This window comes from Myxocyprinus asiaticus, chromosome 18, assembly GCF_019703515.2.
Source record: "Myxocyprinus asiaticus isolate MX2 ecotype Aquarium Trade chromosome 18, UBuf_Myxa_2, whole genome shotgun sequence".
NCBI classification, from domain to species: Eukaryota; Metazoa; Chordata; class Actinopteri; order Cypriniformes; family Catostomidae; genus Myxocyprinus; species Myxocyprinus asiaticus.
Genome location: NC_059361.1, coordinates 14,382,622 through 14,400,917, shown reverse-complemented (window position 1 = coordinate 14,400,917; position 18,296 = coordinate 14,382,622). Strand labels below are relative to the sequence as shown.

General features: G+C 37.4%; 1 protein-coding gene across 1 annotated transcript in view; it reads left to right on the top strand.

The window, feature by feature from the left end:
- Positions 1-18,296, top strand: part of LOC127455686 (ATP-binding cassette sub-family C member 8-like) — a 36,041-nt gene that overhangs the window by 14,570 nt on the left and 3,175 nt on the right. The window contains exons 12-35 of the mRNA XM_051723733.1: positions 333-373; positions 922-1,073; positions 1,280-1,382; positions 1,656-1,787; positions 2,870-2,942; positions 3,062-3,167; positions 3,281-3,313; positions 4,408-4,506; positions 5,171-5,255; positions 5,673-5,753; positions 5,887-6,024; positions 6,295-6,408; positions 6,549-6,633; positions 9,066-9,310; positions 12,662-12,828; positions 12,933-13,002; positions 13,167-13,324; positions 14,680-14,772; positions 14,930-15,032; positions 15,399-15,512; positions 15,599-15,719; positions 16,368-16,498; positions 16,597-16,675; positions 16,767-16,875. Of these exons, the coding sequence (XP_051579693.1) occupies positions 333-373; positions 922-1,073; positions 1,280-1,382; positions 1,656-1,787; positions 2,870-2,942; positions 3,062-3,167; positions 3,281-3,313; positions 4,408-4,506; positions 5,171-5,255; positions 5,673-5,753; positions 5,887-6,024; positions 6,295-6,408; positions 6,549-6,633; positions 9,066-9,310; positions 12,662-12,828; positions 12,933-13,002; positions 13,167-13,324; positions 14,680-14,772; positions 14,930-15,032; positions 15,399-15,512; positions 15,599-15,719; positions 16,368-16,498; positions 16,597-16,675; positions 16,767-16,875 (2,632 nt within the window). The remainder of the gene's footprint in view (positions 1-332; positions 374-921; positions 1,074-1,279; positions 1,383-1,655; positions 1,788-2,869; positions 2,943-3,061; positions 3,168-3,280; positions 3,314-4,407; positions 4,507-5,170; positions 5,256-5,672; positions 5,754-5,886; positions 6,025-6,294; positions 6,409-6,548; positions 6,634-9,065; positions 9,311-12,661; positions 12,829-12,932; positions 13,003-13,166; positions 13,325-14,679; positions 14,773-14,929; positions 15,033-15,398; positions 15,513-15,598; positions 15,720-16,367; positions 16,499-16,596; positions 16,676-16,766; positions 16,876-18,296) is intronic.

Genomic DNA, 18,296 nt, shown 5'->3' with positions numbered 1-18,296 from the left:
AATGTCATATGGGTTTGTAACAACATGAAGATGAGTAAATGATGACAGGGTGTACATTTTTGGGTGAACTATCCCTTTAAGATCTGCAAAATCAAATATGCAAGAGTAGGGTAAATTCAGGTAAATTTGACATAAATTTGATTACAAAAGTGGCCCAATTTACTTACTCATCCTAGTTTAATATAATTGTTCATCAGAAAATTACAACATTTAAAATAGCTCACTTTTACATTACAGATAACTTAAAATTTCAGATCAAGAAACATGATTCCTTTCAGAGACATGATCTGTTGCGGTATATGAATTATTCTTTCACATTTTGTTTTATGCAGTCTTCATGAATGCTGCCATCCCAATTGCTGCTGTTCTCACAGTGAGTTTTTGACTGTGGTGTTTTACTTAAACAATTTTGTTCACCCAAAAATTACAATTCTGTCATAATTTACTCAACCTCATGTCGCTCGAAACTGGTATGACTTGCTTTCTTCCATGAAAATGTAATTTCATTGCAACCTTTTTCTTTTTTTTTAACAATGAAAGTGAATGGTTACTGAGGCTAACAATCTGCCTAACAGGACCTTCTGTGTTCAATGGAAGAAAGTAAGTCATATGAGTTTGGAACAGCATAAGGGTGAGTAAATGATGACATAATATTTATTTTTGTGTGAAATATTCCTTTAAAACCAAGGTATTCACTTGCTCATTCATTACTGTGCATTTTACAATGCAAAAATCAGCCCTTTTAAAAATATTGACATTTTCGAAATATAAATAATCACCTTGAAATTCACAAATGATCTAAAGAAGCATTATTTTAAGTCTTATTTTATGTAATTCATACTTCATACTGTATCTTTAAATGTGAGAGTTTTATTTGTGTAAATCAGGTTTAAGGCAATTCAAGTGTTCTCTGCTCATCAGATATTTGTGGTTCATGTGCACATGCACAGTGCCACAGACTTCGATCTGTCCCCCGCTGTGGCCTTCGGCTCTCTCTCACTCTGCCACATCCTGGTCACGCCCCTCTTCCTGCTCTCCAGTGTCTTACACTCCACTGTCAAAGCTCTTGTAAGGTGATTGACAGCACTCTTTCTCAATATGGGGCATTATGATGTACAATATTTGCTATTCATACACATTAATAACAAAATTAAGCTTTCAGTATTTTCAGCCTCATTGTTTCTTTTCTTTATTTGTCCCACCGCTACAGTGAATTTAATGTCATCGAGCCTTAATGACATGATACACATAATATTTCCTCTTTTTAACCTATTCTCAGTGTGCAGAAACTGAGTGAATTCCTTAGCAGTGCAGAGATTGAAACTGATAAGGAGCCTATAGTCCAAACCCCAGAAAACAACCATGGCAACATTAAGTCTGTTGTAAGTATAGTACCACACAATTTAAATGAGGGATAATAATCTTTGGTGCTTTTCTGAAGACAGTTACAAGAAGATCAAGTCTTCAGTAAGATCATGGGAGCAAATCCCTTCAGCCTTGTTCAAATATTCAGTGGAAGTGTAATGCTTAACAAGCATAAATTGGTGCTCACATATGTTTGTCCATTTCATATTATATTTACTAAACAACCTATTGTGAGTGAATCATTCCTCCCAGGATGGAATTAACAGGTTTTTTGGTCTCATTCCCCTCAGTATGCATTACAGCTTCAGGCCAAGCTGGTGAATCGTAAGTACAAAGCCAAACAGGACGTTAACAAGAACTTTCAGCAGCAAGACCAGGAACTGATGGATTCAGTTTCCCAGGAGGAGGAAGTCTGTATTAAGGTACAAATCATATAATCATTTCATTGGGTGCAATGTTGATCATCAATAGATTTCTGTATACAGTATGTTAGATACCAATAAATATCAAGAACTGTTATTTCTATCAGGAAGACTTGCAGACTTGAGTAAGATGACATTTATTTGATGAATATGAAATAGGAATGTAATGTCTCTCTTTGGCATAAGCCCCGTTTGGCGGTCCGATGATGTTGTACTCGGAACCGTCAGATCCTGCTGGAGATACGAGGCAGGGGCGAGGAGCCTACCTCCGTGAAGGACGGAACTCAACTGGTGGCAGTGGGGTGGTGGAGGTTGCCGTGTTGGCACACTGAAACAGCAATGTGATAGATTGTAAGCAGACTTATAAAGCGATGGCTGATGCATGATTGGCTAGGAGTTACCTAGCTAATGGTGCGATTATGTACTGCTGCAAGTCTTCCCGCTAGAGCTGTGCTGCGCTTACATTTCCAATAAAAGAAGAATACTAACAGTTATAATGGTTATAATAAACAGTTACTATAATAATGGTCATAATCAGTGAGAACAAACTAGCAAAAGAGTTGGAATAGTTCACTCAAAAATAAAAATTCTCTCATCATGTTGTTCCAAACCAATATGATTTTCTTCCTTGTGCAGAAACACTATAAGAGACGTTTTAATGAAGATCCTAATGCGTCTTTGCAATACAATGGCAATTAATAGTGACTCACTTTAAGCTTAAGAAAGGAGCCAAAAGTTTTATAAAAGTAGTCCATGCAACTTGTGCATCATATTCTAAGTCTTCTGAAGTATACAATAATTTTTGGTGAGAAACAATCCAGAATTTCAGCAAAAATCTTGACGTCTGTTGCACAATCATAAGTGTTTTAAGATAAGCTCCTTCACAGTGGCATGTGTGTTTACGTGAGAATTTGAGTTGTTTTAGCACAACATTTCAAAGTAATATGGGTTTGGAACAACATGAGTGTGAATAAATGATGACAGAATTTTTGACAGAATAACAAATATTTATTTAATAATGTTATTAATTAAATAATAAAAGAAAAACAAGTACTTTGTGTTCTTCTGTTGTATGTGGATAGATTGTAAATGGCTACTTCACATGGACACAGGGATGCCCAACTTTAACCAATATTGACATAAAGGTTCCCTTCGGTGAGGTTCTGTGTTTGGATATGATCATGTCTTTTGTTGCTTTACTGTTATACTTACATAGACCTTGCAAAAAGCCACTATTTTTTGTGCTTCTATTTTGTTTATGTACTGTGTATCAGGTCAGCTGACGATGATCGTAGGGCAGGTAGGAAGTGGGAAATCCTCTCTTTTGTTGGCTGCGCTGGGAGAGATGCAAAAGGTTTCCGGAAATTTAACATGGAACAGGTGAAACTCAAAATAAATGCTATATTAAAATCAATAGCATGCAATATTGTTTTTTCTCCTGTTAATTTGATTGTGGTGAAATATAATGTTAATACTGCTGCATTTTCCCACAGTTTACCCAACAGTGATTCAGAAGATAATGTGAGGTAAAACATTATATTGTTGTTAATATTAAAGGGATAGTTCACCCAAAAATGAAAAAGGGATTTTTCCCCTCTTTCACCCAATTTGGAATGCCCAATTCCCAGTGTGCTTTTAAGTCCTCGTGGTTGCGTAGTGATTTGCCTCAATCTGGGTGGCGGAGGATGAATCCTAGTTGCCTCCGCGTCTGAGACCATCAACCCACGCATCTTATCACGTGGCTTGTTGAGTGCGTTGCCACGGAGACATAGCGCGTGTGGAGGCTTCATGCCATCCACCGTGGCATCCGCACTCAACTCACCATGCGCCCCACCAAGAACGAACCACATTATAGCGACCACGAGGAGGTTACCCCATGTGACTCTACCCTCCCTAGCAACCGGGCCAATTTGGTTGCTTAGGAGACCTGGCTGGAGTTACTCAGCATGCCCTGGGATTCGAACTAGCGATCTCCAGGGGTGGTAGCCAGCGTCTTTCAGCCACTGAGCTACCCAGGCCCCCCATGAAACTTCTATGTAAATTTACTCACCCTCATGTCGTTCCAAACACATATGACTTTCTTTCTTATGTTAAACACAAATGTTTAAAGGAATACCACAGCCTGTCTATTCAATGCAAAGGCAGTGGACAGTGACTTACCTGTACTTTAAAGCTTACAAAAGCACCCAAAGGTATCACTGGTCATTTTTCAGTGAAAATCTTGATGTCTTTTACTTGTTCATGAGTCTATGAGAAAAGCTTGTTCACAGTGGCTCGCGTGTTCATGCAAAAACTTGTTCGTGTTGTTTTTATTGCTGAAGTCATACAGGTTTGGAACAACATGGTGTGAGTAAATTATGACAGAATGTTATATTACGAATACTTTAAATGGAATGATGGTACAACTTTAAAAAGTCTTCTAATTCTTTCTTCTAATAATATTGTACAAAATTATTTTTATAGACATTTTCTTTAAAGATCTATGCCTTTTTTTCTAACAGAGCACATTATTTGTGTGGTAGACATTTACCCATGTAATTATTACACTGTAATTTGACTTTAATTTGATATTATACTTTAAGAGGCACCAAGAACCTGAAGCTTTGCTCCTGTTTTTCAGGAAGAGAGGTTCAGTAGCCTATGCTTCTCAGAGGCCTTGGCTCTTAAACGCCACAGTTGAGGAAAACATCCTGTTTGACATGGCCCCCAATGTGAAGAGGTATCCTTCACTGGCTCTTTCTCCACAGCTACAGCTGTACTTAAAATCGAGTATAACCCTGTAATTCCCTAATGTAACTGATGTCCTGAATTCCTTCTTGTTCAGTCATGTGAGAGATATCTGTGGATGCAAATGGACCCTTTTCCTCTGGTTCCCTCACACCACTCTGCACAAACACAATACCTCCTTCTGCGTGTTTCACTTTCAGTCCAGGGGCTACATAACAAATAAAAAAAACAGGAAAAAAGAGGTGTTTTCTCAATGGAATTTCAATGGAATTCTCAAAAATAACTGTTGTCTGAGGGAAACAAAAATTAAAGCTTGACTATGAGATGCAGCTTTAGTGTTACGTAACAGCTGTGATGCCTAGTCGGCAGATTTCTCCTCAGTCATCTATGGGTCCTTTAGCAACTGGTAAGACATGTCATTTTAAACTGACAATTAACAGAGTATCAATGCAGTAGTCCATACAGGTATGACTTGTGCATTATATACCAAGTTTTTTGAAGTTATGATAAACACGCTGAAATCACCATTATGTCAGCATCTTTTCTAGATTGTAGAAAATGAGAAAACTGTTTGTTTTAACCCTGCTGTATAATAATTTTAAAGTACAAATATCAATGAATACATGATTTTGCTGTTGTTCCATATGTCTCCTCAGGTATAAAGAAGTGATTGAGATCTGCCAGCTACAACCAGATATTGATACACTACCACAAGGTGATCAAACAGTGATTGGAGAAAGGGTATGTATGAGATTTCAATAGTGTCTTTTGTGTATGCATAGGTGTCTGTTTGTTTATTACAGCATAAATTAAGCCAAATCCAATTAATTCTGTTTCTGTGGTATGTCTGTCTAAAATAATTTAAGGGGCTGTTCATAACAAACATGTTTTCTTGTCCATCTGGGCTGTTTTTCAGTAGTTTTTCTATGTAAACATGCACTAGGTGGATATCTTTGACCGTTGTGCCGCGTCTCTCTGTTTTTTCAGAGTCACGCACCTGATGCTGTGTTAAGTTCAAAACAACTTCAACCTTTAAAAATGCATCTCGAGACACCTGCGATCTGTTCTATTTGTTCCGCTGTGTCTAGCTTTTTTTACTGCAAGAACGGCTTTGGTCTGAAAGGCAACTTATTCATTTTATGAATTTCTCTCCTCCAGGGAATCATTCTTTCTGGAGGCCAGCGTCAGCGAATCAGCATAGCTCGAGCCCTTTATCAGCGGACCAATGTGGTCTTCCTGGTGAGTTCGGCCAAATGTAGACTCTGCGTCTCTGCACTAAATTCATCATTATTTAGCCAACACATTTTCAAAAGCATGTTTGTTCTTCCAGCATAATAAAAATAAGTCAACACCCCATCATTTTTACTTTCAGGATGACCCATTTTCATCTCTTGACATTCACCTTAGTGATCACCTCATGCATGAAGGAATTGGCAAGTTCCTTCGACAGGAAAAGAGGACTGTTGTCTTGGTTACTCACAAACTGCAGTACTTACCTCATGCAGACTGGGTGAGAAGGTTTCTAGCACTGTTCTGCAATTTTCAAGGAATTTATATATACTTAATTATACTTCATTTTATTATATTATAGTCAATTATAGTCACTTTGGATAAAAGTGTCTGCTAAACAGAATAAATGTAAATGTCCTACTTATACAATATTTTTGTATCACCGAGTTATTTGGGGTTGTATTGCATTGTGAATATTGTGATAAAGCACGGTCTGCCTATTTGTTGTCCAGCTATCTGAAGTATTTTTTCCATTATTATGGTCCCATAGATAATAGCCATGAGAGATGGGACAGTGCAGACTCAAGGGACATTAAAGGACATCCAGTGTGCCGAACCTGATTTGTTTGAACAGTGGAGAACCCTAATGAACAGACAGGACAAGGTAAAAAATACTTCTTCTTTGAGATGTTCTATTTAAGTCTACTATATGAGCGTTCTTGTATCTATTTATTAGCTTTTGTTTTTTTGGGGGGGGGGGGGGGTATATTTGACTGATGGAGTATTTCTTAAATATTTCCTCAGGAAAACAGTACAGAATTGAAGAGAAAGAGTTTCAGGAGGGCCATGTACTCTAGAGATACCCTGGCCACAGAGGATGAGGATGAAGGTAAAATATCTCATTAAGTTCATCTAAACATATAACTGTGCTTCTTATACTGACATTAGTAACCCTGTTGATGAGACCAGCTATAGTAACTGCTGGTTTGTGCTGGTTCAGCTGGTGGACCAGCATAGCCAAGATGGTTGACCAAAGAAATATTGCTGGTTTAGCCTGTTATAAAGCTTGGTGGGACACCAGCAAACCAGTATACAAAACACAAGATACTGTATGCTTGTGACCAGCTGAGCTGGTCTTTTCAGCAGGGATGCCTGAGACTACGCAGAAGAAGATGAATGATACATTTATTTGTTTTTATATGGATTGGTATTATTGATTGTTATTAGACTATTAATGTATTTCTTAGAGTTTAAATTGATTATTGGTTATTGTCTTACAACAGTTTCAGTCATGTCTTATGTTGATCATATTGAGTTTGTTGTGTCATTATTGGATGTTTTAACGAGACAAATTAACCAATTCAGTATTGATTGATTTAATTTAAAGGTGCTGTAAGCGATTGTTTTTTTCATGGAAAGGTATGCAGCATTTTTTCCTACTCCCTGAAAGACATCACTGAAATAAGTGTCCTGAGATATTGCACCGGTCTCTGTGACAGTAGTAGACTCTGTAAACAGCAAACAAAAATGTGTCCGCGGGCCACAGACTCTGACGCTTTCTACCTGTCAATCATTTTGCGCCTTCTCATTGGATTGTAGATGCAGTGAATTATTGAGGCTTAATGTCATTTTTATGCCATGTTGTACATAACAGTTGTCATTTGAGGGCACTATTTTGCTGCTGTTGTTTTTGACAACCGCTTCTGCTCTGTGTCGGTCTCTATAAAGCTCATCTGGTATCTTTGGGGTGCAGGGTTTTAGAAAGAGGGGGCGTGGCTAATCCAGCGGCTCAGTTTGTGGAAATTCCAGAACTGCTAAAATCGCCTACAGCACCTTTAACTCTTTATTTTACGTTTGCTTGAAATAAGGTGTTAGCATATTTATATCTGTAATAAAAACATTATCCATGCAGATTTATACTTTTGCAAGCTTTCCAAATGACAGGTTATAATCCTTTCACATCAGCAGTAGTTGAAATATTTCACTTGTATGCTGCATCTGTCGCTGTATCATCTGTTGAGCTGCAGTGTGCATTTGTCTCCAGTGGTGTAATGTGATTTCTAATGTCCTTGTTTTCATATTTATGGTGGCTTTTCCTGTGTGGATTTATGGGAAATGCCCAGCTGCTGATGTTCCTGTTAGTGAAGTGAAAGGTCTGGAATAATGGCATGAATCCTTTGAGTAACCTCTATTACAGATGTATAGCATGCCGCCTGGGGATGTTAAGAATTCTTGTAGTTAGTAGTGAAGCTTTTACAATGCAAAGAAAGCTCCTCTAAATCGGAGTGCCATTCATAGAGTTACGTAATTCATTACAACAATACAATACACAAAACATTTACTATGCTCCTGTGAGCCGTGATTATCAAATTAGGTATTCAACATGTAGGTGGTTAGTAATTCATAGTGCTTTATAGCTTCGTAAAATCCAATGTTACGCTACTGTAATCGCATTTGTGATAATTAATTAACATCCCAAATGCAGATGCATCCTGCATTATTTTCATGCTCATGATAATATGCTCTATTGTACTGCATAATCTTATTTAAGTTTTAGAGGCATGAAATGCATGAACCATGTTGAAAAAAGCTGCACCTTATTCTTCTTTTCTCTGCGTTCTTCTAGCCACCTACCCACTTTCCTTTGATGCCATGCATGAGTGCATTACAATTAATATACAGCATTTATTCATTCAAACAGACTTTAGAGAAATTAAATCTGTTTGATGGAAATGATCGCTATTTATCACATACAGTATCTCTAATCCATATTTTAAAATATCTTATGATCCAAAAAACAAAACAAATCCTTAAAGCTGAAGTGTGTAATTTCTGCACCACAAGCAGAACCATACACTTTTTTTTACTTCAAATCAATGTTGTGATTCATCTCGGTGCTGGTTGGTTTGGCTCATGGCTTAGAACTCTTTAATGAAGGATTGTCTGATAACCCTATGGAAAACATACTAAGAAACATACTTCTGAAGCAAAGATGGCTGAAAAAGTGGGTGGGCACTGTTGCGCTCTATGAGTGCTCATAAACAAAGATGGCAGCATCCAGGTTGCATAGTTCTGGGGCTGCATGCGCCAGCCAAACAACTGCCATTGCAATGAATGGGAATGTTAACATACAGAACTCCTTGGCTCAAACGGACAGATTCTGCTAGAGACACATAAATTGCACACTTCCCCTTTAAATATTTAAATATTTGGTTTATTCCGGCTGATCTGAATATCCCCTCTGGAATTAACAGGGTGAACTCAGCTTAACCTTGCCCAGAATTAAATTGGATGGTGTTTAATGTGTTGTGTTTATTGCAGACAGCTCCACCACTACAGATGAAGAAAGCCTCAGGGCGGAGCTGCGTTACAGGACCACCATTCCCTGGAGTTTGTTTGCGACATACCTGAGAGCTGCGGGCCTGTTACTGATTCCTCTACTCGTTCTCTCTCAGATCACTAAACACTCCCTCATGGTTGCCATAGACTTCTGGCTCGCTCATTGGACATCACACGTCATAGCAGCACAGATCGAAAGTGCTGAGAGGAACTGTACCATAACACAGGTGAGAGACAGGAAGAGAAAGACTTTCTCTTCTCATAGCTTAGTATGCAGATTTAACTATAAGTATAACATTTGTAGATTGATGTGTAGGCTGGCTCTGTGGCACTGAAAACATTGCTCTGCTTGAGCAGCCCAACATGCCAATTTCTCGCTCAACCAATGGTGTGAGTTAAGGGTGGGGCAATCTGTTTGTTCGAACCTATGGAAGACGAGAGAAATGTTTTGGAAACGTGTTTGAAAATAGTCATTATTTTTGCAATTCTGTTTGGTACCACTAGTAGTAATTACCACAGAAATTACACACTGCAGCCTCTGACTGTTTTAAACTGAATACTTTTCACAGTGAATTTGCAGTACATCATGATCTCTTGTTCTCTTAAAGGGATAGTTCACCCAAAAATGAAAATGTTCTCATCATTTACTCACCCTCATACCATCCCAGATTTGTATGACTTTCTTTCTTCAGCAAAACACAAAGATTTTTTTTTAAATATTTCAGCTCTGTAGGTCCATACAATGCAAGTGAATGGTGGCCAGAAATTTGAAGGTCCAAAAAGCATTATAAAGGCAACATAAAAGTAATCCAAACAACTCCAGTGGTTAAATCCATATCTTCAGAAGCGATATGATAGGTGTTGGTGAGAAACAGATCAATATTTAAGTAATTCTTTACTATAAATCTCCACTTTCACTTTCACATTCTTCTTTTGTTTTTGGTGATTCACATTTTTTGTGTACATCACCACCTACTGGGCAGGGAGGAAAATTTTATGTTAAAACAAGGACTTATTGATCTGTTTCTCACCCACACCTATCATATTGCTTCTGAAGATGTGGATTAAAGCACTGGAGTCGTATGGATTACTTTTATGGACCTTCAAAGTTCTGGCCACCATTCACTTGTATTGCATGGACCTACAGAGTTGAGATATTATTCTAAAACTCTTTGTTTGTGTTCTTCAGATGAAAGAAAGCCATACACATCTGGGATGGCATGAGGGTGAGTAAATGATGAGAGCATTTTCATTTTTGGGTGAACTATCCTTTAACTTAGCCAGAATCCTTTGTCTATCCTGTTGGACATGAATTGATGTCCTTATCATGCAGTCCAAAAATAGACCTTTACATGCATTTACACTTGTACACACACAGTCACACACACTTTTCAACATCACCAGGCTTTTTAGCCTCAAGGGTTTGCACACAGCTGTGTCTATCTTAGTGAAAGTCCCAGTGGACCTTGTGACCACTACAAACACTGTTCTTAATTCCCAGGTGAATTATTATGTTTTTCTTTGGCAGAAGTGTCTTCTTATTTTGATAGAATGAAGATGTACTGTAAAAACATACTGAAACATTCACTGAACTCAAAACTTCCTCATTGGTGTAAAAAAAAAAAAAAAAAAAAAAAAAAATGCATGTAACTAAAAAGAGCATGAAACTAAACTGGAAAAAACTTGTTCTGAATATCCACAACTTACTGATGAATATATAGACATATACAGGTGCATCTCAATAAATTAGAATGTCGTGGACAAGTTCATTTATTTCAGTAATTCAACTCAAATTGTGAAACTCGTGTATTAAATAAATTCAATGCACACAGACTGAAGTAGTTTAAGTCTTTGGTTCTTTTAATTGTGATGATTTTGGCTCACATTTAACAAAAACCCACCAATTCACTATCTCAAAAAATTAGAATATGGTGACATGCCAATCAGCTAATCAACTCGAAACACCTGCAAAGGTTTCCTGAGCCTTCAAAATGGTCTCTCAGTTTGGTTCACTAGGCTACACAATCATGGGGAAGACTGCTGATCTGACAGTTGTCCAGAAGACAATCATTGACACCCTTCACAAGGAGGGTAAGCCACAAACAAAGAAGCTGGCTGTTCACAGAGTGCTGTATCCAAGCATGTTAACAGAAAGTTGAGTGGAAGGAAAAAGTGTGGAAGAAAAAGATGCACAACCAACCGAGAGAACCGCAGCCTTATGATTGTCAAGCAAAATCGATTCAAGAATTTGGGTGAACTTCACAAGGAATGGACTGAGGCTGGGGTCAAGGCATCAAGAGCCACCACACACAGACGTGTCAAGGAATTTGGCTACAGTTGTCGTATTCCTCTTGTTAAGCCACTCCTGAACCACAGACAACGTCAGAGGCATCTTACCTGGGCTAAGGAGAAGAAGAACTGGACTGTTGCCCAGTGTTCCAAAGTCCTCTTTTCAGATGAGAGCAAGTTTTGTATTTCATTTGGAAACCAAGGTCCTAGAGTCTGGAGGAAGGGTGGAGAAGCTCATAGCCCAAGCTGCTTGAAGTCCAGTGTTAAGTTTCCACAGTCTGTGATGATTTGGGGTGCAATGTTATCTGCTGGTGTTGGTCCATTGTGTTTTTTGAAAACCAAAGTCACTGCACCCGTTTACCAAGAAATTTTGGAGCACTTCATGCTTCCTTCTGCTGACCAGCTTTTTAAAGATGCTGATTTCATTTTCCAGCAGGATTTGGCACCTGCCCACTCTGCCAAATGACCATGGTGTTGGTGTGCTTGACTGGCCAGCAAACTCATCAGACCTGTATTGTCAAGAGGAAAATGAGAAACAAGAGATCAAAAAATGCAGATGAGCTGAAGGCTACTGTCAAAGAAACCTGGGCTTCCATACCACCACAGCAGTGCCACAAACTGATCACCTCCATGCCACGCCGAATTGAGGCAGTAATTAAAGCAAAAGGAGCCCCTACCAAGTATTGAGTACATATACAGTAAATGAACATACTTTCCAGAAGGCCAACAATTCACTAAAAATGTTTTTTATTGGTCTTATGATGTATTCTAATTTTTTGAGATAGTGAATTGGTGGGTTTTTGTTAAATGTGAGCCAAAATCATCACAATTAAAAGAACCAAAGACTTAAACTACTTCAGTCTGTGTGCACTGAATTTATTTAATACACGAGTTTCACAATTTGAGTTGTATTACTGAAATAAATGAACTTGTCCACGACATTCTAATTTATTGAGATGCACCTGTAAATGCCCACATTTTATATAAATATGAAGCAATATATAAAGTGATATACTGTATCACTTGATGTGTAAAGTGATTGATATAAAGTGATTAATGTAAAGTGATAAATTTTAACAACCACTATTCTGACCACAAGTCTTAAATGCACAGCAGCACAAAGTGGCCTAATGGTCAGAGAAAGGGTGGAAAATGGTCATGCAAGATTAAATGATGACTTGAAACTTGAATACATTTACAAGAGGACCACCTGGGGGAAAAAGTATGATATTTTGGTGAAGATGCAACATTACACTGCTTTATTATCAATCTCTCTCTCTCTTTGTTAGGACTGTGAGTTCAGTCACTCATCATACCTACAGGTGTTCTGTGTATTGTGTGGTTTGGGTATAGTGCTGTGTCTGGTCACTTCTCTGGCAGTGGAGTGGACAGGCTTACGGGTGGCCAAAGAACTTCACTGCAGCCTTCTCCGCATCATTGTACTCGCACCCATGAGGTCTGTCTGTGTGTAAAACAGTTTAACGCTTGATGTTGACCATATAGTTTTAAAAGGTCTACTTATAATCTTTTAATTTTTGCTGTTGTGACTTTTTCCCCCAGGTTGTTTGAGACGACTCCACTGGGGAACATTCTAAACAGATTCTCAGCCGATACCAACACAATTGATCAGGTAAGTAAACAAGACTACTATTCTGAATCTGCATTTGCAATGTGTCAAATCTACAGTATATAAAAATATAATACATTTTACAATAAATCTGCTTTAATTGCTTGTCCAATTCACAATGGCTCAATATTGTAAGTGTGTTATAATGTATAGCCTTGTGATTCCAGCATATTCCAGTCACCATGGAGTGTTTGAGTCGCTCCACTCTGTTGTGTGTGTCTGCTGTGGGCGTCATCGCTTATGTCACGCCCGTCTTTCTCATCGCTCTGCTCCCATTGGCTACCGCCTGTTACTTCATACAGAAGTATTTCAGGGTAGCATCCAGGTTAGTCTCTCACACTGCAATTCAAACAGGAGGCCAAAACTTTACGGGGTCATAACATGACGAGTCACATTTTCTTTGATCTTTTGAGATAAAAGAGCATGATGTGATATTAAAACACACTGTAACTTTCAAAACTCAAAACTTCCTCCCCAGTCCAAGAAGACTATTTATTGAAACCAAGCTGTAAATACGACTCATTCCGTATGTCCGCAACTTTCAGACAGATGAATGCAGTAACACATGACCATACATTTTAAATAATAACAAATGTATGACCATACATGAAATAATAACAAAAAAATATGTCATCCTTTTAAAAGCAACACTTAAAACACAATGGGCCTTATTTATGAAACACTGGCAAACAAATTTGTGAGTAAATGCATTCTTGTGTAAATGTAACCATTGAATTGAATGGAACAGTTCATGTAAGAATCGTAACATAAGTAACGCAACGCAACGTAACGTAAAGTAATGCGTTGTAAGGTAACACGTTACACAACGTAACGCAATTTAACATAAAATAGCATCACAACGTAAAAACACAATGGGCCTTATTTATGAAACATGAGCAGAACAAATTACTTGTGAAAAATGTCCCAATGAATTGAATGGGACAGTTTATTTAATAACCTTATTACTAACGATTTACACACACATTTGTTCTGGCCGTTTTTCATGAATAAGGCCCAATGTCTATAAATGATGCAGTTTCAGCATAGTATAACAACATATATTCTAACGTAACAACATAACACAACATAATGTAATGTAACACGATAACAATGTAATTTGACGTAACATAGCAATGTAGTATCATAACACTACATAGTATAACATAAATTAGGATAACGTAATGTAACATAACGTAACTTAGTATATCATCGTAACATAACTTAGTATAAAATAACATAATATAACATAATATAATATAATATAATATAACACAAAAATATTCATAAGAACGTTGTAGACTAGATTAGACATGGTTCTCAAAGCGCAATGACCTATTTCTCAGGAAAATATTGCGCTTTGCGCCACTTCATTAACATGCAATACACCCACAGGTAGCGCAAACACTCCCACCCACTCTCACTTACGCTGGCACGAAAATTGCACTTAAAATTAACGCTCTCACAAAAATTGGACGTAGCGCTGTGCCTAGCACATTCGCGAAGCAGAGAATAGAGCCCTATTTATTTTCAATCATTGTCTTCAACAAATCAGGTTCAAAAACTGACAAGAGTTTTTTTTTTTTTTTTTCAGTTATCTACTCTGCTTTCTTTCTTCTGATTTTTTTCTTATTTACAAAACCTACTATTCAGTAAATTCATGTGTGTTTTCTATGTGTGTAGAGACCTGCAGCACTTGGAGGACAGCACTGAGATGCCTCTACTGTCCCATTACTCACAGACCATAGAGGGACTGACCACTATCAGAGCTTTCAGGTAACACACACACACACACACACACATGCATTTAGAAACATTTGATGGTCAAAGTAAAATATATATTTCAATGCATGTTCATGCATTTATTAGTTTAATTCAGCACATCAGCACTCTGTAGATGAGTGGATATTGACTGGACTCTCTTTTGTCTCAGGCATGAGCAGAGGTTTAAGAAGAAACTGCTAGAATACACAGATGCAAATAATATCTCCTCCCTCTTCCTCATGTCAGCCAATCGCTGGCTGGAGGTTCGCATGGTAATGAAAATTACTTCAGGTTTATTTTCAAAGTAATGATTACTGTAACTTTAACATATTTACATTTTCTACATACAGTATATCCAAATACACTTTATTTATTTGTTTTTATGTTATTGGTATGGTTATAATGCAGATGATTTGGTATGAGTTTTATATTCTTCAAGACATTAATCATTACAGAATTTCTTCACATTTTTACAAAATATATATGAATAAAGGAATCAATTGCAAAGGGATTTGAAACTAAAGTTTAAATTAATAAATTTATTTGTACAGTGCCTTTCATAATACTTATTATCTTAAAGCACACTGTATCACTGTGTGGTGTTTTTATTGATGCATGTTGTATTCTTATATCTGCAGGAGTACATTGGGGCTTTTGTGGTGCTCATAGCTGCTGTTGCCTCTATAACCAATGCTTTATACAGTCAGCTTTCAGCAGGACTGGTGGGTCTGGGGCTCACCTATGCCCTCATGGTAAACCCTTATTACCAGTACACATACACAAACCCCAACACCAGCACATTCAGGTGCCTAAAAGCATTTCACTGGCATCCTTGCAGGTGTCAAACTACCTCAACTGGATGGTGCGTAATCTGGCAGATATGGAGGTGCAGCTGGGCTGCGTGAAGAGAGTCAGCAGTCTGTTACACACAGTGCCAGAAAGCTACGATGGACTCATTAGTGAGTGAAACATGTATGAGTGAGAGGGAAAACGAGGGAGGGAAAAGTATCAGAGAAATAGTACAACTGAATTAAAAATAACATAAGAATAAAACATACAAATAGAAGTTATATTTAAGCAATATTGCATGCACAAGTCCACAGGTAATCAGCAGATTTGTGAGTGTGATATGGCTTTTATGCAACATTTCCATAAAAAAAAAAAAAATGTTAACATTGAGTAGCTTAGATTTTAGATACAATATGACTATCAGCTATTGCATGTTACTGAGCAATGCAAAGACTGACAGCCCGTCTGGAATGCCACGAACACAAACAAGTAGAGTGATACAAATAGTAAAGCATCCCAGTGCTGTTATACTAAATATCAGCTCTCTCGGAATGCCGCTTGTCCAATCAGATTAGAGAACTGTGACTAATTGTTGGATAACAAAACTTCATATAACACTTAACATACAGTCGTGATTTAAATATGCATTAAAATGCAAATTGTATGAAAATATATAAAAACAGGAGTCAAATTCTCAGAAATGTACATTAATGATCTGTTAAGGGTTATATAATGTAATAATATTGCTTAATGCTGTTAATGAAAGTTATAGAGAAAGTGTTACCAAAGTTTTCAGTTTTTGTTACCCTTCATTTCAGCTCCTGCTCAGGTTCCTGCAGGGTGGCCGAAATACGGTGAGATCCAGATCAAGAACTTGAGCGTGCGCTACGACAGCAGCTTGAAACCTGTACTAAAACATGTCAATGCCCACATCAAACCAGGACAAAAGGTAATCCTGCACGTGATGCTTTACACAAATTTCAAATGTGTTACTGGAAGTAATGAACTAAGAGCAAGATCACTGTAGTATAAATGTTTTATTTCTAGGTGGGAATATGCGGAAGGACAGGAAGTGGAAAGTCGTCCTTTTCTTTGGCCCTCTTCAGAATGGTGGACACATTCGAGGGTAACAGGGGTTCCCAAGAATAATGAGTCTAATATCATTTTAGGTTTAGTGTGTCTTTGAGAGTGAATTTGTGTATTTTTCTCAACCGTAGGGCAAATTGTCATAGATGGCATTGATATTTCCAAGCTGCCTCTGCAGACTCTACGATCAAAGTTTTCTATCATTCTACAAGATCCTATTTTATTCAGTGGAACAATTCGGTGAGACCTTTCTTGACAATATGTCTTTAGAAATCATAGAATTTATTCCTTTTAATCTTTTTTTTTCTTTTTCACGTGAGGTTGGCTGTAAACACACACACATACACACAAACTAACCACTGCAAAATGATTCTATAATTACAATGAATAACAATTAGTGATGGAAAGTTACATAGTCTGTGCTTCCATATCCGCATTAGACAAAATCCGAAACCTGGTTTTATTGAAAGATGTTACTATACCTTACATTTTTGAAAAATAGTGACAGTTTCCTGGTGAAATGAACACTAGAGGTGGTACAACAATTACCTATTTCCTTTCGCACAAATCTCAAGTAAACCAGCAGATTATCAGTTCATAAACACTTATTTTTCACCTGTTCCACGCACAGAGCTATCTGACATCAAGACACTTTTACGTTAGTGCGTGAATTTTAAGGCGATGCATATACATTTTTGCATTGCATAACCAACTTCATTTTCAATATTGTTCAAAGTGTGATTAAATTGCATGGTAGCTCAACTGATAGAGTGTTAAGGCCTGTTCACACCAAACCCGATTTTTCGGTACGAATGTTCATTCTGAGCGAGCTTTTGTACTGTAGCAATGGATTCTGATGCCGCTGTTCATACAGAGTCCAACAAATCGTCCTCCGACAATCCGAAGGGTTTTTTTTTTTACGGAAAGTGTTCTGATTGTTTTTTCTTCAGACTGCAATGAAAACTGACTGGCCAATGAGATGAGAGATTTTTTGTCAGTCGATGCATTTGCTCAATCCAGCGTGTTGGTGACGCTAATCAACTGGAAAACACCGGCACTGGACATGCAGCTTATTCACACCTGAAATGATATACTTAAAAATAAATAGTTGCAGTTCATGAACTATTTGTACTGCAAACATAAACCTGTTGTTTTTGAAAGTCTGATTAAGGTGTTTTGTCTTAATGTGCATTATTTAATATGTATATCAATGTCCCTGTATATTCTCGTGGTGTTAAAAATAGCAGCGAGGTTCAGCAATTTGTGTGGACTAAGCTTGTACTAAAATCCAATAAAAAGATTTTTCTTTACATACAATGTTTTAGAAAGACTAATTGAAGAACCACACAGCTATTGTTATTGCAAGGATAATATAACAAAATATTGCAATAATTTAAAAGGCAGTGAGACAGTATTTTGTTTTATATTATTTTGTATATATTAATCCTATTTTATACTAAACTGTTATTATTAATGTACATTATTCCATGTGTATTTATATCACTGTAACTTGTGTAATATTATCCAGGCATTAATCCAGGCATTATAAAAAGAGAAGTTGGTTTCTGGAGTCCGTTTGGAAGATACTCATAGATAAATACATGTGCAAATATAAATGGGACATATATTTATGCAACAGCACTCTTTACCCATCTCACTCA